We start from the raw sequence: 26,907 nt of genomic DNA on the forward strand, positions 1-26,907 counted from the left end.
TTGACTTGACAGTTCGTGTTGGTCAGATAGGTGCCAACAGCACAGGGTTCAATCCCTGTTAAGACTGCAATGGATTCGGGATCTGGCTGCTTGCCTTACTCTTGGTGGAGGTCATGGCGTTGAGTTGGACTTGCCTTCGGGAAGGGAATTTGAAGAAGAAGTAGTAACTTATAGTTTTATATTCTATAGCACTGCTGCTTTTTGGCAATCTGTTACTGGTGGAAAGAACAAAGCTTTAATTAAAATAGTTCCCTTAAAAATTCTGTTTCAGTAGCTTGAGAATTATGTATTTTATGTAGACGGTGAGTCAAGCACAGAAGCTTGGCTTTCATCCTACTCAGTTGCATATTGTTTGTGTCTCTTCTGGCAACAATGTTGGATGTGAAACAATGCTGAGAAATGAGGTTCAGTGAAATGTTTTACAGTACTATTTATACTATGTATAACTGATTTGCTTATTTTAAAGTTATATTTACAGTGCTGAAGCAGTGGGAAGGCGTAGTGAAACTTGAAAACAAAGATGAGAATTTTTAAACTCTGGCCATTCTGGGAGACCGGTTTATATAGGGTGGAAGATGGGAGGCTCATCAGAAGACCCATTGATTTAGTCAAGCATGGAGGGTACAAAGGCATGGTTGAGGGTTTCGGCTTGAGCGAAGGACAGAATCAGGCAGTGTTACAAAGGTGAAAGTAGGTAGTCTTAGCGATGACATGCAGATTGTGGCCTTGTCATTTTTACTACCAAAATGTATGACCTTACTCTTACTTCTATTGAAATTAATTTGCCAATTACAAACCTATTTCTACCTGCATATATCCTGTATTTTGTTACAACTTCCTCCGTATTAACAACACCTCCCAATTACATATCATCAACAAATATTGACATTGCCAAATTTTTTAGAAATGCTGAACAATAGTCAGCACCAATCCACTTCCCATCTTTTCCAAGTAACATGTTTTACTGACTTGTGCAATTGGTGTATAAACATTTCTTTATTCTCAGACTTGTATATATGATCTTTTTGAAAAAATAGAGAGGTAAAAGCTATTCCAATAGTTTTGGAAGACCAAACAATTTGCCCCCAATGTTTGGAGAAAAGCTTTGTTCATTCCCTTCTAGTGGTAAGTGCTTACAAAGAAAATTGTCAAGAATTGCAGCAGTTGGAAATTAATTGGGCCAGGAATCATTTGATTATTAGTTACTTAACTGTTGGTTACCATTTATTTTCCCAATCTCTAACCATCATCAAACTAGAGGTTAATAAGTTCAACAGCTGCTGACAGTACTACTCTACACCAGATCTGGGTACCCCATAACTGCTTGACCTGTTTCATGTTTATAAACAGTGAGGTGAGGAATGTTAGATTTTCCCATTATCAGTGATACAGTATAAAGAAAAATTGAGAGAGACTGGAGCAAGGTCTGAATTATTTCTCACTCTTCCTCTTATTCCCCTCAGCTTTCAACTTTCAGATTGACTTTCTTTCTCTCTCTCTTCTGTTCTCCTTTCTATTTCCTTTTTTACTTTCACTCTCTGATTTTGTTTATATGCATAGTTGACTTTAGTTTGTGATTTTTTTGATTTAATCTATGCATGGAAATTGTAGATAAAAACCATGTGGGATAAACTTCTTTATTGATATTATACCAGTTTTATCATTTTGTTTTCATGCTTAAGGCAGTGGAAGATTTCTTTTCACTTGCACGGCACTCAGAATCAGCAATGTGTGTTCCCAGGTCAGATAAAATGAGGGTCAGATCCAGGGTTAACTTGCTCTTAACTTCCTTAGCGACATTCCTTAATATCAGCTTCAGAAGGGAGTGCTCTTGTGCATTAGTTTGACATTTTCATCTCTCTCACCCTAATTATCAAACTGAATGAAGTTACCCATTTTATGATTTTAAAAAAAAATTCAACAGTCTTTGCAAAGCACATACTAGAAAACTAAGTTGAGTTTGGCAAACTTCAGTCTGAGTGCCTTAAAACCCAAGTTCCAAAGTGGAAGAAAAAGATCTGCTTTTTTAAACTGTAGAAGTTGGTTTGTCATCTGTTGATGCATGATGCATTAATTTAATGTAAACAATTGAAATTGTTTTATGTGCAGCTAATTAAATGTGTATGATGAACTCTTATGGATGCCTGAAAGTGATTACCATGGAGAGTACTGGGAACAGCGAGTGGATTATCATACAGAGTAGGGATTTAAGTGATGTGACATAAACTGCAAAAGTATTATTTCAATTGAAACTCAAGGTTGGAAAACTATCTTGCAACCTTTTGACTTTATTTTTGATGGCTGATTCACTCTTGTTTAAATGAGAAAACTGAGTAGGAATTGAGGGCAGTTTTTAGTGGTTGCACATGGGTTCAATTCTGAGACTACCTCTGTTGATTACGTTAATCAGTGATTTGCAGATAGGCCTGAAAAATGTTGTGTCAAAATTTAAATATGATACAAAAATAAGAGGTATAGCTATTTGGGAATACAGAAAGACGACATAATGGCAGCACTTGGATTAATATGGCAGATGTTTTCTAAAAGAAAACTGGGATTATCTATTTTACCACGAGGAATAGAATATGAATACCAAGAACTAATGAACCTATATACAACCCTAATAAGACTTCAGTCAGATTACTATGTACAATATTGGGCTGCACACTAGGGGAAGCTTTTTGAGGCTTTAGTCTTGGTAAATGGAAGATACACTACTAGACTGCTGTCTGGCATAAGGAAATATAAAGAAAGGCTTAAATTATTTTGTTTTGTCGAAGCAAAGCAAAATATGGAACAAAATGAAAGAAATGTCAAAATTAAAGAATAGAACAAAAGGCCATAAATGCAAGATGAAGTATAACAGTTGGAACAGAGAGAAAGAAAAGCTTCTTTGCACAAAGTTGTAAGGCTGTGGAACTCACTTCCTAGGTTGGTGGTTGCGCTGGAAACAATGTCAGTGTTCAAGCTTAGGTTGGATAGATGGAAGCAGGAAAAGAATGAAGGGAGAACAGGGAGCATGAATTTTATTTGTTCAATTTTCTCATGTGGACAGTAAATGCTTACATACCCTGATAGAGCTGAAAGACCTGTTCCATGTTGCGACTTTCAAGTATTTTTGTGTATAGATGAGAATTGGAAAAGGAAGGAGCAAGAATTAAATATTTCAAAAGACATTGCAGAACGTCTTTATGCTTGATCGTTTTAAACTTGGCATTTAATTATTATACTACTGAAGTAACTCTGTATGGATTGTCCGTCTTTGTGCTTGCTTTCTGACTTGCTTGATGGCAGTCATTTAAGAGTCCACTAGATTACAATATTCATTAACAAAGTGAAGGTATAATTTAGGGGCAATATTTTGTTGTTTGAAACTTTTTAGGGAACAGACCTGGAGTACAGAGGGGAGAGAGAAGAGAAGGTTGAAGTGGTAAAAATATTAACATTCAAAATTAAACACCAGAAATTTGTTTATATTTGTCAATCATCTAATGTTCAGTCAAGCAACAGTTTGCTTTGCATATTGGGGCAATTCTCCGACCTCGCCGTACCAGGCGCAGATCGCGCCGATCCTGGAGAATAGCATGCAAGCCTAAAAATCCATTTCACACTCAGCGCCAAACAGCTTGTGATTCTCCCAGCCCCTTTGTAATGGTGCGAAGCACCCTCTCCTTTCCTTTCCCCTATGTACTCTATGAACCATATGTTTTGTCTGCATAGTGCACAAGAAACAATACTTTTCACTGTATCCCAATACGTGTGACAATAATACATCAAATCAAAAAAATGCTGATTAGCATAAGATTGACTGGATTTCAATCAGTGATGTCAGTGCTTTGCTCGGAGCTTTCCTCCGAGGTTGGGGGGGGGGGGGGGGGGCGGGGGTACTGAGTCCTGAGGGCCCGGCCTCATCAGGTGTTGCTCCTGTAATAGAAGACACATGGTACAGTGCAAGGGAGCATAATGGTGTGATTTCATGTAGTAAATGTGGGAGGATTGCATTGTGGCGTGCACTGAAAAGACGAGTGTGAACTCACCATTATGACACTTAGAAATGTTTTGGAAGAATTCCACCCATTATCTCGCTCATATGCTTTGTATTACGCTAAAAAGTAAAGACTTGAGCATTTTGGAAAGTGCCCTCCTGCAGAGTGATATGAATGAAGAATATTTGGCTGCATTCCTATTTTCCATTGTTCATGACGGACCCTTCGGGAAACTGCACATCAGTAAAGGTCGCAGTGCATTTCTAGCTATCCCTGAATACGTAGGTGGTTTTCATTTTAATGCTGAACGCTACAGACATCACCAGTGTAACAACATTTGGATACAAGTGCTCAGCAAATGGAAAGTATCATAATGCTCATGATATGGGATTTATCCTTTTATGGACTGCATCCCCAGTGTTAATCTGGCAAAAATGCTAGTCCGTTGTGATTGGCGAACGTAACAAACTTGCATGTTTTTGTAATAGATCCAGACTCAGAGATGAGAGTGAATGTATAATTTGGGGCCACTTCATCTTTTCTGCTGAAAAGTTTGCTGAGTTTGTTTTGCTTGAGTTTTTAATTGACTTGTTATGTGAACATGTGCCAATGGAGGTAAGCAGTCTTAATGCAGGGAATGAAACAATTTTTTATTATTGGGCATCTGTCTCACAGATAGTGTGGTAGGATAGAGAATAAAGTTCTCCATACGTTGCACTAATGATATGTTTCAGCTCCATGAAACATCAGAAGATTGCTTTTTTTAAATTGGCGAGTAGGTGACTGCAGTTGTTAGTGAAGTTCTTTCTCTTCTTTCCTTCTCCTCTGCCCATGCCATTACTCTGTATTTTACAAGTTTGGACTCCTATGCTTGTCAATCAAACCTGTAACAAAAGTAAAATTCTGCACATTCTGGAAACCTGAAACATAAACAGGAAAGGCTGGAAATACCCAGCAGGTCTGGAAGCATCCCGGGCAGCGAAAATTCCTGGGGAGAGAAAAACAACGTTAATGTTTGTTTTGATTAAAAATCATCAGCCTGAAATTGTAACTCCGGATGGGATTTTCCAGCTTTGTGAGACGGCCGGTGGGAATCCCAATGCCCCACAGAATGGGGCGTCAGCCAAAAATCAGGATTCCCAACATATGTCAAGGCAACCATGAGTCACCCGACTTACGCCGATGGCCCAATCGGGTTCCTGCCCATAGTGGGTGGCATCCCAACAATAATGCAAACTCGCTAATTGTAACACAACTAGCGGGTTTGACGGCTCATTCTCCAGCCCCCCACCATGCACGTTTCCCCCCCCGCCCCCCCAGTGGAAATGGCACTGGGTGGGCTTTGGTGTTGCTAATCACAAGCGAGGGACTTGGCATGCTGGACCCCGAGGATCCAGGGGAGCACCACCAATCCCTTAGAAAAGAATGGTATTCCCCCCTCCTCCACACATCACTCAAACCCCTCCCACGCCCTCCACATGCCACACAGGCTTCAGGGTGACCCCATTTTTCTCCTCCCCCCCCCCCCCCACCCCCCACAGAGCCCCTTCTCAACACTCCTCCACCTCAGGTGCCCTATTTAGGCAATGACGTTACTGTGAAAATCCCCTAGTCGCCGCACTCCGATGTCTGTTCAGGTAAACTGAGGGAGAATTTAGCATGGCCAATGCACCTAACCAGCACGCCTTTTTGGACTGAGACAGAAAACCGGAGCACCCGGAGGAAACCCATGCAGACAGAGGGAGAACACGCAAACTCCACACAGACAGTGACCCAAGCCGGGAATTGAACCCAGGTTCCTGGCGCTGTGAGGCAGCAGTGCTAACCACTGTGCCTCCAGTATCTAAAATACTGGTTTGCCAGTATCTAAAAGTTTAATGCTTATATGTTCTATAAAGAAATAAATCATTCAAAATGTTATGAGACAATGACTTGTTGAATAAATTTGTTAAAATTCCCATTTAAGTGTTTATATTTGTATAACAAAAGAATGCCAGCTTCATACGAAAAGTTTTAACTTTTTATCTTGATTTCAATTTAAGTTGATCTGTTGCACAATTTATATCTGACAAACTGTAACTGTAAGATTGTGTATAGTTTAAGGTACATAAACTATGTACCTTAACACTTAATGAATTGTGTGCTTCAGTGCAACAGGACTGATCATTTTTTCCTTTCCTTCCATCACCACATCCTGCTGCCAACCTAGGACAATATGGCCCATCTTTCAGGTGTCTGACCAAGAACTCAAACAAAGGGAATGGTTTCCAAAATAAAAACAGGAAATGCTGGAAAAAACTCAGCAGCTCGGCAGCATCTGTGGAGACAAAACAGAGTTAATGTTTTGAATCCATATGGCTCTTCTTCAGAGCTGAAGAGAGGTAGAAATGTGATGGGTTTTATGTTTTTGAGAGATGGTGGAACAGGTGGTACAAAATAGAAGGACACGTTGGAGCTCAGGAGAGTTTAAGTGACAAACCTGTCATGGACACAAGACAAAGGGAGTAGTAATGATCGTGTTAGAGACTAAGGCAGGTGTTAATTGCGACATGTCGGCAGGTGGTAGAATATGTTAATAACAAGGATTAGCACTTCCTGAGAGTGTGTGTGTGTGTGCGGGGCTGGCGGTGGAAGAAAAAACAAATGAAATTCAGAGTCTGAAGGTGTTGATCTCAATATTAAGTTGATTAGGGCGGCATGGTGACTCAGTGGTTTGCACTGCTGTTTCACAGCACCACGGACCTGGGTTCAATTCTGGCCTAGGTGACTGTGTGGAGTTGAACATTCTCGCCATGTCTGCATGGGTTTCCTCCCACACTCCAAAGATGTGCATGTTAAGTGGATTGGTCATGCTAAATTGTCCCCTAGTGTCAGGGGGACTAAGATATGGGGGGTGGAGGGCGGCGGGGGGGAGGATGGATCTGAGCAAGATGCTCTTTTGGAGAGTCGGTGCAGACTTGATGGGGCAAATGGGGCCTCCGTCTACACTGTAAGGATTTTATGGATTCTGTTGTGGGCACTGCCAATGTGCCCCCCTTTGTCGATCACCCCCCATTCCACCCATCCCCCTTTGTTGATCATTCCCCCCCCCCCCCCCGGTCTGCTGATCACCCCCCTTTGCATACCCACACCTGCAGAACTCGCGCCCTTGCCTCCCTCCCACTGCAGAGTTCCCCCCATAGACCTCCGCATCTGTAATAGCCCCACGCCCACGCAGGTCCCAATCCTTGACAATGTCCCTGGCACTGTTATGGTGCCTGGTGGGCACTGCCAGGCTGGCAATGCCTGATGGGCACTGTCCGGCCATGCCCCTGACCACCCGGGGGCTTCAATGGCCTCCAATCCCCCCAGTATAACCATCACGTCTGGTCCCCGTTGGTGGGGATTGAGTGATTCTCCTCAGCAAGAGGAAGCATTTAATGTTGAAATTGGCCTCATCGCACGGCATAACAGGACTGGGAAGATAGCTTTTGGCGCGAGACCAGTTCGCACCCAGCGCTAACATCTCGCACGCTATCTTGCCAGCCTACTGCACCGATTGACCAATGCAGGGGTACGAATGATCGTGCTCCTAGTCATTATTTGGCAAATTCCACCCATGAACTCTATTTCTCTCCCCACAGACGCTACCAAATCTGCTGAGTTTTCCTCGCGTTTTCTGTTTTTATTTCTAATCGTTCTGCCTCAAATCGCATTATAACACTTCTTTTGGATGTACAAATGTATGTAATATATCCAAAGCGCAACATATATTCATTTATATACGCTTTAATTCAGTTTATTGCGTCTAGGAAATCAATTGCTTTTTTTGGATATTATTTTAAGAATGCAATGAATTCAAAGTTTTTTTTTAAGGCTTGGTGTATCCATTTTTCTGTTTAACTTCAACTTTGGATTAATAGAACATTATTTGTTTTAAGTATGGTCATAACGTTGATAATTTTCCATTTTTAAAGTAATGTATGAATCCTTTAAAATGTCAGATGAAATATATAATTTCTTGACATTCCCTTAAAAGCTTTTGCTGTAATAAAGCTGGCTGTGTGCTGCTACAAGTTTTAAATGAACTTAAGTTGAAAGTTAATCTGTTGGAACAGTTTATACTAGAAAAGCCTTTATGATTGTAACATTAAAATTGAGTAATTGTGAAATTGTTGAACAGAGATCTTGGGAAGGCCAAAGGGCAGGACACCACAAAACTGAGAAAGAGTAGGAGGTAAATCAAGAAGCTTATGCATACCAAACTTGGATCTTGAAAGCCATTGGAATTTGTAAAGGGAAGACTAAGGTAAATGGGAAAGAATGAGTTAGAGTGACAGGTAATGTGATGGGTCTTCATTTCATCCCAGGAAGGAACAAGAATGTATTAAATGCTGCATTTAGAACTTAAAATCCAGAGCAAAGTCTAGAGCAGGAAACATAATGTTAGTAAAACAAACAATTCACTGGTCTAGGGGTCATATTTATATACAATTCTTTTTAATCGATGGGCTATGCTATCACTTTTTTAATAATATGTTGGTCTTAAAAATTTTGATGTTACCTTATTACCTTTTTCCATTGCTTTGAAAGAAAATAAATACCCCTGCACTGTTCATTTGTTTATCACATCGCATGTTTGATTAGATTGATAGGAAGGGAGAAGAATGCATTAAGTTGCAGTTTGGACTTCATGGGGAGTTGATTGCAGCAGCTCTCATTATGGTTATTATGGAATCCTTTAATAAGTTGCCAAGGAGTCACCTCCAAAGTTTGATATAGTGGGAATGTAGGGAGTTCACCTTATGATAAGGGGCAGGCCGAGTTGAATACTGGCAGGTTGCCTTCCCTTATTTTCACTATAAGATCAGAAAACAGAGAGTGTTGGCACACAAGTCTTACAAAGGACACAAGACATGATTGCAGAATTTACCAAACTTGGACCATAAGGATCAACCAACAGAGAATCCAGTGGACAATTTATAGGTGTTAACATGTGGTTCTCTGAATTATTAAACCAAAGCATGTAACATAAGTAACTAAGCAACTGAATGAATTGAATGTATGTGTTTATTTCCTGTTTTTGTGATGTTAGGAAATATTTTTTGCACAGGGCAAACCTTAGTGTACTCAAAAACAAATCCACACCCTTGGTTTATTTTTAATTTACATATCTATTATTTTAAAGAATCTGTTTTGCATTGCAGCAAAGTCAGCAGAGCACGAATTACATTGTGTGTAGTGACAAGTCAGTCAGATTCCCCTAATAACAGAACCCAAACTGAAATAAATTCCAAAAATCACTAAATCAGGGTGGCACAGTGATTAGCACTGCTGCCTCACAGCACCAGGGACCCGGGTTTGATTCCCAGCTTTGATCACTATCTGTGCGGAGTCTGCACGTTCTTCCCGTGTCTGTGTGGGTTTCCTCCAAGTGCTCCGGTTTCCTCCCACATTCCAAAGATGTGCGGGTTAGGTGGATTGGAAATGTGAAATTGTCCCCTTAGTGTCAGGTGGACTAGTTAAAGTAAATGCATGGAGTTATGAGGATAGCGCCTGGGTGGGATTGTGGTTAGTGCAGACTCGATGGGCCGAATGGCCTCCTTCTACACTGTAAGATTCTATGATTCAATGAAATTTACGCATCTCATAGAAACCCTACAGTGCAGAAGGAGGCCATTCGCCCATCGAGTCTGCACTGACCACAATCCCACCCAGGCCCTACCCCCACATATTTACCCGCTAATCCCGCTAACCTACGCATCCCAGGACTCTAAGGGGCAATTTTTAACCTGACCAATCAACCTAACCCGCACATCTTCGAGCCGGGAATCGAACCCGGGACCCTGGAGCTGTGAAGCAGCAGTGCTAACCACTGTGCTACCGTGCCGCCCTGTATGGTACCTGATGGTAACAAATGCGCTGGTGTGGGGAGGAGGGGTGTAATATGCCAGATACCTCTCTTATTCATTATTAATCAGTTTAAGATGAGGACTAATGCCCATATCTCTTAGTCAAGTCTATAAAACTTTCTGTTTTTTGCAGGTGTGCTCACTCACCTGTGCACCGATCCCGTGAGATGGCAGCTCGTGCCCTGGTTCCTTTTGTTGCAGTGGATCGTATCCTCCATATGGCACAGTCCTTGCTGGAAACCTTACCTGCACCAACTGATCTATGCATACGACAAAACCACATACATGGGACACTGCTGCAGGTAAAAACTAAACATTAAAAGCTGAGACAAAACAGAAAATACTAGAAAAAAACACAACCTTTGGTAGGATCTGTGGAGAGAGAGATAGAGTAAATGTTTTGAGTGTGTATGATTCTTCAGAGTTAAAGGGAAGGAGTAATGTGATGTATTATTGTACTGTATAAAAGGTCTGGAGCAGCTAGAACAGAGTCGAAAGTCAGTGATAGGTAGGAGTAGGAGTGATGGCAACAAAGGTAAGTAGGGCACAAGACAGAGGAAATGTTAATGGCAGTGTGCAGGGCTATAGAAGGTACTAGTAGTGGCATAAAAGTAAGAAATCAGAATGTGTTAATGGGAGAACAGAGGCCAATGCTCAATGAAAGCAAAATTAAAGAACAAGTGACAGCTGGCCCAGTGGGGGAGATGGGGTTTTGCATTGGGACATAAAAAGGTTTAGGATATAAAAAAGGGGTCATGATGATAGAGAACTGCCATGGTCTAAAGTTGTTGAACTTGATGTGGGTTCCTAAGGGCTGTAATGTACCTTTTATTGCCTAATTGGAAGATGAGATGCTGCTCCTCCAGTTTGCATTGGGCTTCATTGGGGCATTGCAGCAGGTTGAGGACGGACAGAGAGCAAGATGCTGCTTGAAATGAAATGAAAAGTGACAGGAAAGTTGGGGCCGTGGGGGCACTCAGGTGGCGTACGTCGGACTGTGCCGCAGTAGGCAGGAGTTATGACATGGGGTTCCAGGGGCTTCGAGGCAGGTGCGAGGGAGTCAGGTGCTGGAAGGCCATGGGGGTGTCAGTAAGTGGATCAACATTGACATTCCAAGCGCAACACATGGGGCTGATGCCAGTACGGGATGGACACTGGCTCTTGCTGCCCGAACGAGGTCATTCATTTCCTTTTGGCACTGGCCTCTAGTATTCTGTGCCAGTGCATGGGCAGCGACAGCTAATGCCACCACTTCCCAGGCCACATTGCCAGCCCGACCCCTGGGCCGACAACCGTCTCAGGGAAAGATGGTGGCCCTTCTTTCACCCATGGCATCCAGCAGCCATTCCAATTCTCCCTGCGTAAATCATGGAGCTACTCTATGAGTTGTCATCCTCTTGGCGTGACAGACTGTGTGTGCATCGTTAGCATTTAAATGCAGCTCCCCTGCTTAATGGTGCACAGCTGTGGCCACTTTGGGCAAGTCACATGCCTGGATACGACATAATTGTGTGATTCGCATGGAGGCTTTTTCATTGCACTGTCAGAAGGTCGTGATGCCAAGCGCGCCTTAGAAACCAGTGCGGAAATCTTTTGGGAAAATTCCCCCCCTATATTTTCTACCTAGTCCACACCATTTCTGCCAATGACAGGTATTTAACTTGTGGCTCAGTCTTCTCAGAACTATTTATTCATAGTCTATTCATCCGTTAAGAAGTGTTTCCTCAATACAGGTGGCATGCTGGGATTTCATCAGCACTTTACTTGTGCTTTCGTTACCTCTTTTTGACAAGGATGTTTGATTTGATTTCATTTGATTTATTATTGTCACATGTGTTAGTATACAGTGAAAAGTATTGTTTTTTGTGCGATATACAGACAAAGCATACCGTTCACAGAGAAAGAAACGAGAGTGCGCGGAATGTAGTGTTACAGTAACTCGGGTGTAGAGAAAGATCAACTTAATGCGAGGTAGGTTCATTCAAAAGTCTGATGGCAGCAGGGAAAAGCTGTTCTTGAGTCAGTTGGTACGTGACCTCAGACTTTTGTATCTTTTTCCCGACGGAAGATGGTGGAAGAGAGAATGTCCGGGGTGTGTGGGGTCCTTAATTATGCTGGCTACTTTGCCGAGGCAGCGGGAAGTGTAGACAGAGTCAATGGATAGGAAACTGGTTTGCGTGATGGATTGGGCTACATTCACGACCTTTTGTAGTTTCTTGCAGTCTTGGGCAGAGCAGGAGCCATACCAAGCTGTGATATAACCAGAAAGAATGCTTCCTATGGTGCATCTGTAAACGTTGATGAGAGTTGTAGCTGACATGCCAAATTTCCTTAGTTTTCTGAGAAAGTAGAGGCGTTGGTGGGCTTTCTTAACAATAGTGTCAGCATGGGCATGTGTATATACTAAATGGAACCTTTATGTCTTTAAATGCTAAATCTATTAGCGAGGTACTGGTACGACGAAGCTAGTGGAGCAGCAGGGAAAATCAAACACCAATTACTGACTTCCACAATTAACTGTGCATGTGTGGGCAATGGAACGCGCTATCTAATTTGCCTCATAATGGTGAGTGTTGATAGCATTGATGTTATTTCTATTGCAAAGTCCGGACTTCAATTTCCAAAATTGGTTCACCTTTCTTCCACACAAATTGCCTGCTATCACACGCACCTTTACCAAGCTTTATCTATAAATTCGAAGTCCCCTTGACCTGAAGTTTTTGGTGGGTGTTCAATTTGTCCAAGATCAGTCAAACTGTCACAGGAGATCCAGGAACTGAGAGTAAATTACATGCAGGGCATTGGAAGCCAGTGCTGCCCACAAAACTGGCCACACTCCAAGTTTGCATTAAACACCATGCCAAGTTTCCACTTATTGTGCCTGTTTACAGATCTTTGATGCCGCTCTTAAAATTCTATGATAGTCACCTCATTAAAAGAAAAACACACGTGCATTTATATAGTGCTTTTCATGCCCGCCAAACATTTCAAAGTACTTCACAACCAATGAAGAACTTTTTTGAAGAATCGTCACTGTTGTAAGATATATGGCAGTTAATTTGTGCTCAGCAAGCTGCCACAAACTGCAATGTTTTGTTTTATTCATTTGTGGGACATGGGAATTGCTGGCTGACCAGCACTTATTGTCCATCCCTAGTTGCCCTTGGAGGGCAGTTGAGAGTCAGCCACATTGTTGTGGCTCTGGAGTCACATGTAGGCCAGACCAGGTAAGGACAACAGATTTCCTTCTCTAAGGGATATTGATGAACGAGATGGGGTTTTCCAACAATCAACAATGGTTCCATGGCCATCAGTATATACTTAATTCCAGATTTTTTTTATTGAATTCAATTCCACCGTCTGCCATGATGGGATTTGAACCTGCAACCTCAGAATATTAGCGGAGTGTCTGGATTAGTAGTCTAACGATAATACCACTAGGCCATTGCCTGTCTTAATGTGATAATCTGCTTCTTGTGATTTTGTTTTGAAGTAAATTTGACTTTTTAAAAAATTTACTAAGAAACACCAATGTAACAAATAAATCAATTAGTAGAGTTTTTGCAGAGTAATTTTCAGTGATTTTAAAATTGGTTATTCACAGATGGTAGACGAGAACTGCTGATTTTAAAGAAATGCTTATTTTTTTATATTAAATCTCTTTTCAGCCATGTTACTAGAACTGCGCCTGGCACCACAGTTACATACAGCACAGAATACTTTTCATGCAATTCTTTTTTAAATTACTTTCTAAAACACTGCTTGATTGCATTGGTTCGTGGTGGTCTTATGGTTCTGTAATATGAAAATAGATTTGTGTGGAAGCTTTGAACAAACAAATTCACTTGATGAAACCAGCACCCAAATTGCAGATTGCTCCCAATGGGAAAACTCTTGGCCCTTGTGTTTTCCCTTTCGATGCCTCGTTCCACCCCCATCCCCAAACCACTCCCCAACCCTAGCACCACTGAAATCTCCAGTTATGTGTTCCAACTTTACAAATCTCAGAGTGGACTGTTTTTCATTCTTAGCTTCTTCATTGTTGCTTATTCTTTCATTCACTACTATAGACCTGAGCTCCTTTCCAAAATTCGTCCACTGTGACTTCTCTTCCTGCTTTCAAATGCCTCAAATTGCCATTTTTAACCATGCCTACTCCTCAGTAACCATAGCTTTTCCCTCACTTGCTCTGTACTAGGCTCCCTGTACTTATCTTGCGAAAGATATCTTTTGTCTCGGTGATAGAACTGTAGATCATATAACAAAATTTTACTACAGCTCTCTGGGCAGAAGTTTCAGCAGTCATTTTCAATGAAGAGGTTGGCATATCTCCCTGACATTAGACAAGGCTTGAGTAACTAACATGAGTCAGCTAGACGTCACCTGAATCTGAGGCTCACAAAGGGAGGTGATCAGGGAGCAGGAGCTTGGGTCATCCTCGCAATAAGTGGCCACATAGATGCATATGCACGACAAATTCGAATGGCTAGACCATAATCATGAACAGCAAATGTATTTATGAAACTCCATGTTATATGCAGTGAGTGAACCCTTGACCCAAAAGTGATATCAAACTTAATCTTTCTAACACTATTGCTACATTGTGGTGGATCCCCAACACTTTTTTTAAAGTTTATTTATTAGTGTCACAAGCAGGCTTACATTAACACTGCAGTGAAGGTACTGTGAAAATCTCCTAGTCGCCACACTTCGGCACCTGTTTAGGTACACTGAAGGAGAATTTAGCATGGCCAATGCACCAAACCAGCACGTTTTCCAAACTGTGAGAGGAGACCGGAGCACCTGGTGGAAACCCACGCAGACGCAGGGAGAAGATGCAGACTCCGCACAGACAGTGACCCCAGCTGGGAATCGAACCCGGGTCCCTGGCGCTGTAAGGCAGCAGTGCTAACCACTGTGTCATCGTGCAACAGATGTGGAGGCAGCCTACTCATACTACACTTTGGAGGGCTGAGGCCTGTAGGACCTCCGCCTGCTTTGGATCTTCTGCTATGAGGCAGGTGCACCCTCTTTGGCCTGTGCAGCTGGAGGTAATGGGGTCACAGGCACAGGGGATTGGGATCAGCTGAACACTTGGGGACCAGCTTGATCAGTGGCCCTGGGGTGTCCAGTTGCTGGTCTGTTTCCCTGTTGGTGCCCAAGTGCTCCTGCCTGACTCCTTGAAGAGAGGGGGCACCTGGAGGGAGGTCAATGTGTCCAGCCCATCTCTCGCATAGGCACTGATAGATCTCACCAATGCCTATCATGATGGAATGAAGGTCTGAGCGCAAATCCGGCAGAACCTGTTGGACCAAGATCTACAAGGCAGCTGCCACCCTTCTCATGGAGATTTTGAGGTGTTCATGGCGGAGCCACGACATCAGAAAAAACATGACTGACTGTTCCATCACTCTAATCTGTTGACTGCCTCTCGCAACTCTGTCTGATGTTATGCTGTCTGTCTTTGCATCTCCAACATATTTGTGATGGCCGTTTCCAGAGGCTTTTCATCTGCCATGTACTTATGTGAGTGGCTACTTTCCGGCAGTTCTCCGAGCGGCAGAGCCCTGGGCTGTCACTGCCTCCCACTGCTGTAGAGACATGTCATTGAGGTGTTATCCAGAAACTGACCCCAAGCTTAATTACTGCCCACTGGAGTGTGCTGCGCTGAGGAGGGTGCAGTTTAGTGCTGTGATGGATCATCTTCAAATGGCTTCTCAGCATCCTATTTTGATGTGGCCTGAGGACTGGGGTTTATATTGCCCGTGCTAGTCTGTCTGGACCTGCTGCTGCCTGCAATAGATAGAAGATAGATTTAGTTCATCCACAGGCTGAATGCAACATTGCATGTCACTCACTGAGAATGTCAGGATGTGATCAACTCACAGCAGGCTTACCCGTACTAGCTTGCTAGGAGAGGCCAATCTCGCCTTCGCCACAGGGGTGATCTCTACCCTCTGATGCCAACCCAGCAGCATCCTTCTCAGATTTGGAGAGCTCCTGGATGTTGGCCACCCGTCCTCTATTCTTGTTCTTGTGAGCAAGCTTGACTTACATGAAGACAAATGGATGAGAGATATGATAAGAAGTAATGGAGCAGAGATTGGGAAGCATGCATGGGTACTGTGTGTGCTGGGCATTTCTTGGTCTATGGGGCATGCCTAGAACTTCTCACCAACAGCTGGGCTGCTGAGAGTAATGTGTGTGTTCAGGTGGTATTTAAATATAGCGCCAGGAACTTCAACCCCATGAGGTGAAAGCAGATGAACGAATCTGTGATTCGGCAAGTGATTCAGCAAGTGGCTCGTCTATGCATAATTAATGAGGTTTCAGGTAAAAGATTGGGCATGAGAACGCAACCCGCCAATCAGCAGGAATCTCGCTGCTAATCCCACACACCACTTCGCTTAGTTACCGGAGCGGAAAATTCCACCCTCTTTGTCCTGTAATTTTTTTTTTATGTTTATAGTGCAACATTCTATAAATTGCCCATACTGAAGCCTTAAAATCTATCGTGCTTTGATTTTTTTAAATCTTTCCTATTTGACCTTTGTCTTATCAGTAACAGTATCAATTTGATTCAATTACATTATTTAAAGTGCAAGAGTTAACTTGCTGAACAAAGCAAACATCAGAGATCAGATTAAAACCGTATCAATGAAATGAAGTTTTGAGTAAATTGAACTGCCCTCGTTACAGTGACCTCTAACATGTTTGTGATTATGGTTTTGAAAATTCTTAGAATTAAGGAGGAGGCTCTAAAAAGATGATTTATAGGATGTACAATTTGTTCCATACTTTATGAAAACTTAAGAAAATCACTTATAATAAAGTCTAAAGGAGAAAAGTAATTCATTGGTAAGTACCCATTGAACTAGTAAAATACATTAAATCCTTTACTTGCCTGTCAGGAAATGGCCCTGGATAACAGGACTGCCTTGAAGGGGTAGATAAAATTGTAGACTAGCCAGTGCCTGATCTGTTGAATTTTCCTGTTTTTATCTGTAAAGTTATTGATCTCTTGTTCTAGAGTAAAAAGAGTTCCTCTAACCGATGCAAAAACAGGAAAGTCATGCTGGGAATTTGTTCACATTTTGTGATGTATGTGGTGAATCCAGAGCCACCACAAGCATGTCAAAGGTAGAGAAGTGCAAGAGATGCTAGACTTGGGGTCATTCTTCCATCCTGGAGATTGTGTACATTGCAAGTGATGTTGATATCTGCAAGTGACAAAACCACTTGGTTCTGTGAAGGTTATGATGTGGAGATGCCGGTTCTACTGTGGTACCGGGGGAGGCTTGGTTGCTGCTGGTGGTGATGCCAAGTTTCTCAAGTTTCCTGTTCTTGGTGTGCATGTAGATGGTGTAGTTCGCATTCTAATCAGTATTCTGTAACTTGATTTTGTGTCTCTGTGCCCTGTTTGAGAGCAGATTTCCACTCCATCTGGCGACGGAGCAGCGCTCCGAAAGCTAATGGCATTTGCTACCAAATAATCCTGTTGGACTTTAACCTGGTGTTGTTAAAACTCTTACTCTGTGAAGGTTATCAGGAATTAATGGTGGAATTTTCTGCTTTCATCATTGACAGGAATCGTGGTGGGCGGGAGCACTAAATTTGGCATGTTAGAAAATGTTTGTTCCCCACCAGTGGGAAGTTACTTTGGAATATGGTTCTCCCAATTTTGGTGGGTTACAGGGTTTCCTGCTGATCTATGTCAGGAACCATATTCACATTAATTTGCATCTCATTAATGCTTGTTAAAAAACAAATTCACCAGAATTATGTTCCCCTCCAAATTAAGTGCACAGCCAGCAGAATATTAGAACGGTCTATTTCCCGACTGTATATTAATGACGTATTTAGTGACTTTACTTCAGCCCTGGGTATATAGACACCATCTTTAAAAGTGGTGCTGTGAGAACTTGTATCACAAGCTGTGCCAAGGCTGGACAGGGAAGGCAGTCGTAAGGGGGAAGGAGCTGAGAATGTCTGAGAATGAGGGTAGCAGTGTCTAATAGGGTGGGGTCAGAGGGAGCTTGTGGTAGGAGGAAATGTTCACAGTCAGTGTGGGGAGTGGGATGTGGTAGGTTATGTCCAGAGTGAGAGTCTAATAGGTGAAGGTCTCATTGGGGACCAGTCAGAGGAGTGGGGCAGCAAGGTTAGGGGGCCAGAGAGATGGTAATTGGTGTCGACTCTGAGGGGTGGAGGTGGATTGTGAAAGGATCCAGGGTAATGAAGGGAGGCTCGTGAGTGACAGAGGAGAGTGGAATGGTGATATTTGGTGGACCTGTGATAATGGTCAGTGGTGATGGGGGACTTTGGTGGGTGACAACACTTGCTCTAGACATATAAATCCTTGGGATGATCTTACCAAAAAATTCTAAGTGCTGAACGAGCGTGAAAACGGGAAGTTTCAGACTTATTCGGTGAGAGAAAAAAATCAAATTTCATGACATTTAGGAAAAATAATGAGTCAAAGTGTGATTCTCACCAGTAGGGGGAATGGACATAGTCTATTCACGCTGAGGGGAAGCCAGCTGAAGATGGCCAGAGGGTGCTATTGCACATGCACCTAGATCTCCCAGTGCACTGTGTCAAGACTCCCCCACCTCACCTGGATATCGCCACCCCTGATTGTGCCCCCCCCTGCCCCTGTTTCACCCCCCCAGTCGATTGTCACTTCTGTTTGCCAACTCCCTCCCCCACCCCGATTGCACCCCTGTTCAGCCCCCTACATCTAAGACTGGTTAAGAAGGGAAAAGTTTTGTGCCCTCATTGTGATGAGTTTAGTGGTGAGGGATGGGTTTGCTTGTGCCTCACTCAGTGCCTAATTGAGGAACCCAGCATCGGGATTTGGGAAGCCGGCTCAGAGCCACCCTCTTGCCCTTGCTGCCAACCCCCTCCTTCTCACAAACCTCTTCACACCATCACTCACCTGCACCTAGATCTCTCCTCGATCTGAGGCCTTGGCGGGTGAATGTAGTACTGGCAGCTGTTGACTACAGATGAAGTGCTGACCTTTGATTGGCTGGCAACTGTTGGTGGGTGGGACTTTGCCCTCAGGGTGCTTTATCCCAGAGAACTGTTGGCTACCGACCTATTAACTACCTGACTGACACAAGATGTGACAGGCCTTCCTGAAAAATGATGTGGAGGTCTTGCCTGCTTTGCAGTCAGCAGCTGAGATGCATGTCACCTCCACAGGATGGCTCCCCTTGTTGTTATGGAGCTGGAGTCACATATAGACCAGACTGAGCAAAAGCAGCAGACCTCCTTGAAGGACATTAGTGAATCAGTTGCATTTTTATGACAATCTAACAGCTTCACTGTCACTTTTTCTGATACCAGCTTTTTATTTCCAGTTTTTTTTTTTTTGCAACTGAATTCAGATTATTAAATTGCTATGATGGCATTTGAATTCTCCCTTTCTGCATTACTCGTCTGGTAATATAACCATTACATATAAATTTAAATATATTCACTATATTGACTAGAAATTCTAATAGTCAATTTCCATATCTTATGCTTTGAATGTTGTGTGAGATATCCCAAAATCAGCTGGAAAAAGTGAATATATTGATGAAAGTGAGGAGTGTTGGAAGCTGCTGGAGCTTCAACTGCAAGATGTTGAGCTACCATTGTCACCATTATATAAAATAAGCTTCGCGCAAATTTGAATGCTCTTGAAGATAAGCAACTTCCTTTGTGAATAATCAAGATGTTGTTTTTGATAGTGTTCCACCAATGAAATTAAGCCAAAGAGTGGTGAAAGTAAATTTTGCTAGAATCTGAAAACTCTTGCTGTATGTATGAATTCTGCAAAGAATACCCTGGAAATTGTGACCATATTTTTCTTTGATTTTGCTTGTATTAACTCATTAAGTCACTTCAACGTCAAAGCATTACAGAGTTTTATCACACCTGTCTTTCAATAAGGGTATGCAACAATTTAGCTTACAAACACCAGTTTTATCTAAACAAACATTACCGATACAAAATTATAGATGTAAAGATGTTTTAATAGTGCAAAAGTTTAAGACAGAAGCAATTGAGTTATCTCATGGCCAAACATCTACAGAATTGATCCATTAATTAAAGAGTTCAGAGGTGCCCTACAAACTGTGGAGAACCATTAACATTCATGTACCAGTTTACTAATCTGTCCCCTTGGGGGGAAAAACATTTAAATCTGGTTGTACACAGACTTGCCAAGTGTTGATCATAAGGGTTGGCAATGTTTCATTTTGAGTTTAAAAATTTTGCTTCCAATCACTCATTAAAGAACATGTACAATTCCAAATGTTTACATAGCTTTACATTATGTCATTTTTAATGACCATAATGCATACATTCCGAGCTCAAAATCTCATAAAAGCTAATAGTTTCATTCAAACTGATCCCTTTCCAAAAAAGCTGATAACTTAAAAATAGCCTTGACCTTTATGCCTACAACTTGTAATTACACTGAGTACAGTGGATAATTTTAGCAGCAGCAATATTCAATAGAAAAGTGAGTCAACAGCTCTTCTTCTCTTAACAATAACTTGCATTTATATAGTGCCTTTAGCATAGTGGAACACCTCAAGGCACTTCACAGGAGCATAATAAGACAAAATTGGCACCAAGCCGAAGATGATATCGACCAATTCTGGCCAAAACATGAGTTACCTTTGGCCATTACTTGACTTGTTAAGTACCTGTTGAGACCTTTGAGTGGCATAAAATGACTATTAATGTAGATGAGTTCTATTTGGCGCTGTCTCTGATAGTAAGGTTAACAGAATTGTATGGGGAAAAAACCAGTTAACAAACTAAAAGTAATTAGGACAACTTCTTGTCACAGTTAAAGTTGGAATGAGTCACAATTAACTGATGGGTTTCTAAAATCAGAAAACATACCCTGAAATATCCAAGGATCAAATAAACTATTAACATTGCAACTAGCTAAGAGAGAGGGTATCAATAGATATCCAGATTGTGCAACTTTCTTTGCATTGATATCAGCAAGAGGGAGGCTCTCCCCTGCATTGCTCACACTGGATTAGAAAATATTTTGCTTTATTGATTTTGGAGCATATGCCAAGTAATACTAATGTATTAATAAAGTTGGACAAACCAACTAAATATATTATCTATTGAAAATATATTTACAAATATATTCAAGAAAAGAGTGCAGAAAAGTTAAAGTTTATTTATTAGTCACAGGTAAGGCTTACATTAACACTGCAATGAAGTTACTGTGAAATTCCTCTAGTCGCCACAGTCCGGCGCCTGTTCGGTTCAATGCACCTAACCAGCACATCTTTCAGAATGTGGGAGGAAACCGGAGCACCCGGAGGAAACCCACACAGACACGGGGAGAGCATGCAAACTCTACACAAGACAGTGACCCAAGTCGGGAATTGAACCCGGGTCCCTGGCGCTGTGAAGCAGCAGAGCTGTGCCACTCCCAGTAGTGTCTACTTATCAAACTCCTTTGATAAATAGACACCATTTATCCCTTCATCTGTTTTGAGCACGCTGTTTTCAATTCATCCTTCAAAAGATTCTTGTAAATTGCTGCATTAATAATTAAGTATTTTTACAATAAGTATTATTACAATAAGTGATATTTAGCAATAATTAAGAAGTAATTTAAAATAATTTTCAATTGTCAGAAGATGGAAGTGTATTTTTTGTTCCAAGTAGCTATAAGCAATAACAATATTGGCCTCGATTTTGTGGCCCTTGTTTGCCACTGACCTCAAAGAAAGCTGTTCACAGAGATGATTGATCTCTGTGACATAGATTACCCTTCCCAGCATGAGTTTGAATTTGGTGCCAAGTTAAGAGGATCACCACAACAGTGATGCAGTCAAACAGAGTAAACCACTCACATTGAAGAATTCTCACAGACCGCAAAATAGGAAATGCACTGATAATCTCTTCATTTTTAGTTTAATTTTACATCGAGCAAAATAAAGATTGGGACATACATATTGGAATAATTTCAAAACTGAAGTATCATATACGTTAAAAAAACTTAAAATATGTGGACTTCCCATCATAATAGAAAAAATTAACATTGTACGAGTATAAAATTAATTATTCAGGGCCACAGGTATTTCAGCAATAATTGTTTACGTATTACGCCATTTAAAAACCCAGTACAGTTCATTCAACAAGTTGTAACTTTTTCAAGAGTTATAACAGTCAGACTAATGATTTAAAAGAGCAAATTCTTATCAGTTTAGTAATTTCTAATTAATTGCAGTCTGGGAATAGTTCAGGATAGTTTAGAGAGCATAGAATCACTGGCAGAAACCTCTGGATTTCTTCCTTCATACATGTACATACTCCAGAAGTTACTGTCCATTTCAGAGTAGTGTAGCTACAAAAGCTAACAGTTCACTGTCATTATACCACAAAATCTGAGCCAATGTTTGTGAAAATGGAAGGAATAATCATGGTTGACGCATTCACCAGGTCTGATCCAGAGATGTGAAAGGTTCTGTTGTGCCAGTTTTTACCTTTTAATAGATTGACCATTTAGTACCTTGTAACAGTCTAATTTAGAAGAAATTTCTATTTGAAATGTAAGTGTCTACTTGAATTGTTAACTTCTTGAATAGTTTTACCTTCATTTATTCAATTGGATAGCAAGATACACCTACTTCCAGATCAGGTTGCTTCAGGGTCTAAGTACTTTGGTTCTTATCTCTTGGCTGGAACCATTTGTATTAGTTAGAAAGAACAAAGCAGTACTTTTTAAATAGGTTTTTAAAACTTTTTTTTATCTTTCTGAAGAATGAAGGACATTGGTCAACCTTTTAGGAAGTTTGTTTCCTGCTTTCCTCATTTATTAATTTGTAATGAATGTTTTTAATGTTCACATCCACTTGGTTTCCAATACATTCCTTTAGTTGTTACTAACATTGTCCTTAGGTTTACCTTTGATGGGCGAGTTACCTTTGATGGGCGGGTACAGTTAAAAGGAAAAATGTTGTTGGCAAACATTAATCTGTTATTTAAACTGACATCCCATTGAATGTCTTGGGAAGATTGTACATAAATAGCTTCACCCACTGCAAAGATCAACAGTGTGCTGAAATTCATTGTTATACACCATTCATTTACTGTGCTTTGAGCTTCAAATAGCAGCTGTCAAATTTTAACTAATGTATCCTTAGTTTTAAAATATAGCATCACTTAAAAGGAGGACTTGCGCAACTATTGAGACAAGATTTTTGCAAGATTTTATCTTACTGTGCTCAATGGAACATGTGAAAAAGAACTTATCCACCCAGTCATGATTTCCCCTTCTCATACACAAGCACTGACATTTTTGTAAAACATTTTATATTTGCTGGACTGCCGTGTTGCACCATTATAAAGATCTTCATTTAAAATAATTTCAGAATCACAAGACACATTTTGAGGGGGTGTTTGTGCCTCTCTGGAATTATTTTTAACTTATCTAGCTAATTAGTTTGTTTCTTCAAAATTTATTTGTCAACATATAAGGGGCGATTCTCCAGCTCAGGGTGCCCAATGCAAATCGCACGAGATGGGCCAAATGTGATTTTCACCAGTGAGAACCCCATTGGGATTATCGGTACCCATTTGCGCTGAAGTAATTTGGTTCACGGCCATTGAGGACATGATGGCCACACCAGGGGCTCAGAGACTATTGAAACCCCTGGTTGGTCAGGGACATGGCTGAACAGTGTCCTGTCACAGTCCACGCCACACTGGCAGTGCCAACTGGTTGGTACTGTAAGGGGCATTGCCACACTGCCAGGGTTAAAGGGGGCACTGCCAGGTTGGGGTAGCCAAGGGGCAGGACCTAGAGGGGGAGGCCATGAGAGGGGCCCTGGGGAGGGGGTGTGGCCAGGAAAGGTGGGGCCTTTGATGACCCCGACAGTGGGGTTTTGCTCCCTTCAGTAGAAGAGGGGTGCGATGCTGGCGAGGATAGATGGAGGGTGGAGGGATAGCTGCGTCATCCTCGTGACTGCATGGTATGGAGGGGTGTGACATGGTCATTTAGTGATTGGGGTGGCGGAAGTTGCTCCTCAAAATTCAAGGGTTGGGGGTCTGCAGGGAGGAAGGCATCATGATATCCATGGGCTGGGGAGGGGCCCATTAACTTAAAGGTCCCGCACATCTCTTTGCTGATGGGAATCTCTCCAAACTCCCACTAAATGATTACATTTGGGAGAATTGCATGGGAATCTCCCCAAGCTCCAAACATTGGCTAAGTATGGGTGATTTGCAATCTGGATTGCACCGACCCACCTGGCGGAATTCTCATCACTTTTCCCGCCAGGGATGACACTTTGGCTGGAACTTTATTGCCCTGCCCGCCACGGGAATCAGAGCGAAGGGTGGATAATGGAAAGATCCATTGACCTCGGGTGGGAATTTATGGTTTCGGGACGACTGAGGCCATAAAATTCCGTCCTTAGTCCTTTTTTGGGAGAATTTGGCCCATTGTGTCTATGTAGGCAATATCATTTCTGAAAAGCAGTAGATTCTCTTTTGAAGATATCCATAGCTAGCCTATCAATCATTTTTTTTTGCCTTTGGTTTGTCTATATCTGGAGGCAGTATGTTCTTGCAGCAAAATAAACTTTCACAAGCTTGGACAGAAAATAAATCTCACAACATATCCATTTGGTTCTCCTTTTCTTTGTGAATTCTTCACAGTGCCTGAATATTGAAGTTTGTGGAGTGATAGGTTATTGTGGCTCATTGACTTTACATTAGTAAATTCACATGCCAATTGAAAATATAGTCATGATCACCACTACCATTGGAAAAACTGTTCTTGTTGCTTCAAAGAGAGGAAGTTAGCATTTGGCTCTGGCTCCTCACAACAAAGGAAGCATTTAGCATGTGAACCAAGTTCTAAAACAAAGGTCTGCAATCTAATGCCTGTCAAAGCCTGGCATACAGTCTTCTAAATGGTGAGAAGGGAAATCTTACTGCCAAGAGTCACTGATAACATATTCTGGATATATTATAAATTATTGTGCAGTAATACAATCTTGGAACTCAGATAACATCTTATGATTCATGTTTATCAGTAGAGCCTTAAAATTGGACCATTGCCTTACATTCTGAGGGCAGTCTGCTTGTTGATACTGCAGAATGTTTGGAATTTTCTTCATTCTTTTTCTTAACCATTATGACACCATTTTTATTGCAGTTTGAAGATGTCAAATGCCAATGTTCCCTATAAGCCGTGAAGTCAGGGACCCAAAGGTCCCTGGGCAGACTTCATGTAAGTCAGCCCCTTTAAGTTAACGTACGTGCACAGCCATGCAAAATCAAACAGAATTATGCACTTAATAAATTGCCTGGGTAGCCCAGTAAAAAAGGGAACATTGTTCATGTGAGCTTCCTGACAATAGCTCAATGAGTTTATTAAATTTAGCCATGCATACTGGGAAGACAAGCTGCAACCTGTGCTAAACTAACTGCCTTTAGCAGGGACTTCAGTAACAGTGCTATAATTGGTATCAGAGATTGGTTTAGAGAGGATACAATTGACCAGTGTTTGCCTTGCTGTGAGTTCTGCTGGCGGGGTCAGTGCCAGACTTGATTATGATTTCCTACCTGCACAGGTTAAATAACCTGTGAATGTTCATTGTCTAGGCTAACTCATGCATTACACCTCATCATCATCTGCAGAAGCAAAGATCACGTAGTGCCTGTGGAACTGCACAAATTAATAAGAAAATTTATAAAACTTCAGATGTAAGGTTCATTAAATGTTTAATGGATCTGGAACCTTTCCTCTTCGAGGTCCATGAACATGTTGTTGTCATCTTTCCATATTCATCTTTCCTGGAGCTACTTTTTAGAAATCCTCCAAACATCCTCCTAATGCAGAGCCAAAATAGCTCTTATCAAAGTCACAGATGACATCCTACTTGACTGACAAATATGTACTAATCCTCCTTGACCTGTTTGCAGTCTTTAACACAGTTGACCACACAGTTTTCCTATACCTCTGCCATTGTCCAGCTGGGTGACACTGCAATCATCTGATTCCATTCTTATCTAATAAGTCATTGCCAGAGAATCACCTCCAATGACTTTTTTTTCCCCACAAGGACATCATTACCTCTGATGTCCCCAAGAATCTATCATGGGCTACCTCCTATTTCTCATCTGCGTGCTGCCTTTTGGTGACCTTAATGGAAAACAATGTCAATTTCCACTTGTAAGTAGATGACATCCAGATGTACCTCACCACCACATCTCTAGGATAACATAAAAACAAAGACTAAGGCATACTGTATTGCAAAGGCCAGTCACACACTGGAAGATTGGGAAGCTTTTAAAGATCAACAAAGCATCACTAAAGAAATTATAAAAAGAGCAAAGCTAAATTATAAAAGAAAACTAGCCCAAAATATAAAAACAGACAGCTATATGTATATAAAGAGGAAGAAAGTAGCTAAAGTGAATGTTGGTTCCTTGGAAGATGAGACTTGGGAATTAATAGTGGGGGACGCAGAAATGATTGAGACACTAATTCAGTGTTTTGCCTCAGTTTTCACAGTGGAAGACACAAGTGTCATCCCAATAGTAATAGAAAATGTAGAGGTTATAGAAAGGGAGGAACTTGGAACCATGATCATCACTAGGGAAAAAGTACTGAGCAAACTACCGGGATTGAAGGCAGGCAAGTCTCCATAGCCTGATGGCCTACATCCTAGGATCTTAAAGGAAGTGACGTTGGAGATAGTGGATTCATTGGTTACAGTAATCCAAAATTTCCTGATTGCAAGAAAGGTTCTGGTGGATTGGGAAAATGCTAATATAATGTCCTTATTCAGAAATGGAGGGAGGCAAAATGTCAGAAACTATAGGCCTGTTAGTTTAACATCTGTCATTGGGAAATTATTAGAATCTATTATTAAAGAAGTAATGAAAGGACATTTAGAAAGTCAAAGTGCAATCCATCAAAGTCAACATTGTTTTATGAAGGTAAATCATGTATGACTAATTTGCTTGAGTTCGTCAAAGATGTAACAAGCAAG

The 26,907-nt window shown here is 41.5% G+C and overlaps 1 protein-coding gene across 2 annotated transcripts in view; it reads left to right on the plus strand.

The window, feature by feature from the left end:
- Positions 1 to 26,907, plus strand: part of thada (THADA armadillo repeat containing) — a 330,756-nt gene that overhangs the window by 162,766 nt on the left and 141,083 nt on the right. Inside the window, exon 28 of one of the 2 annotated variants that reach the window (XM_078229694.1) lies at positions 10,011 to 10,179. The exons of the other annotated variant lie outside the window; for it this stretch is intronic. Coding sequence (XP_078085820.1) covers positions 10,011 to 10,179 — 169 coding nt within the window. The remainder of the gene's footprint in view (positions 1 to 10,010; positions 10,180 to 26,907) is intronic. 2 annotated transcript variants of the gene reach the window in all.

This window comes from Mustelus asterias, chromosome 15 (assembly GCF_964213995.1).
Source record: "Mustelus asterias chromosome 15, sMusAst1.hap1.1, whole genome shotgun sequence".
Lineage (NCBI taxonomy): Eukaryota > Metazoa > Chordata > Chondrichthyes > Carcharhiniformes > Triakidae > Mustelus > Mustelus asterias.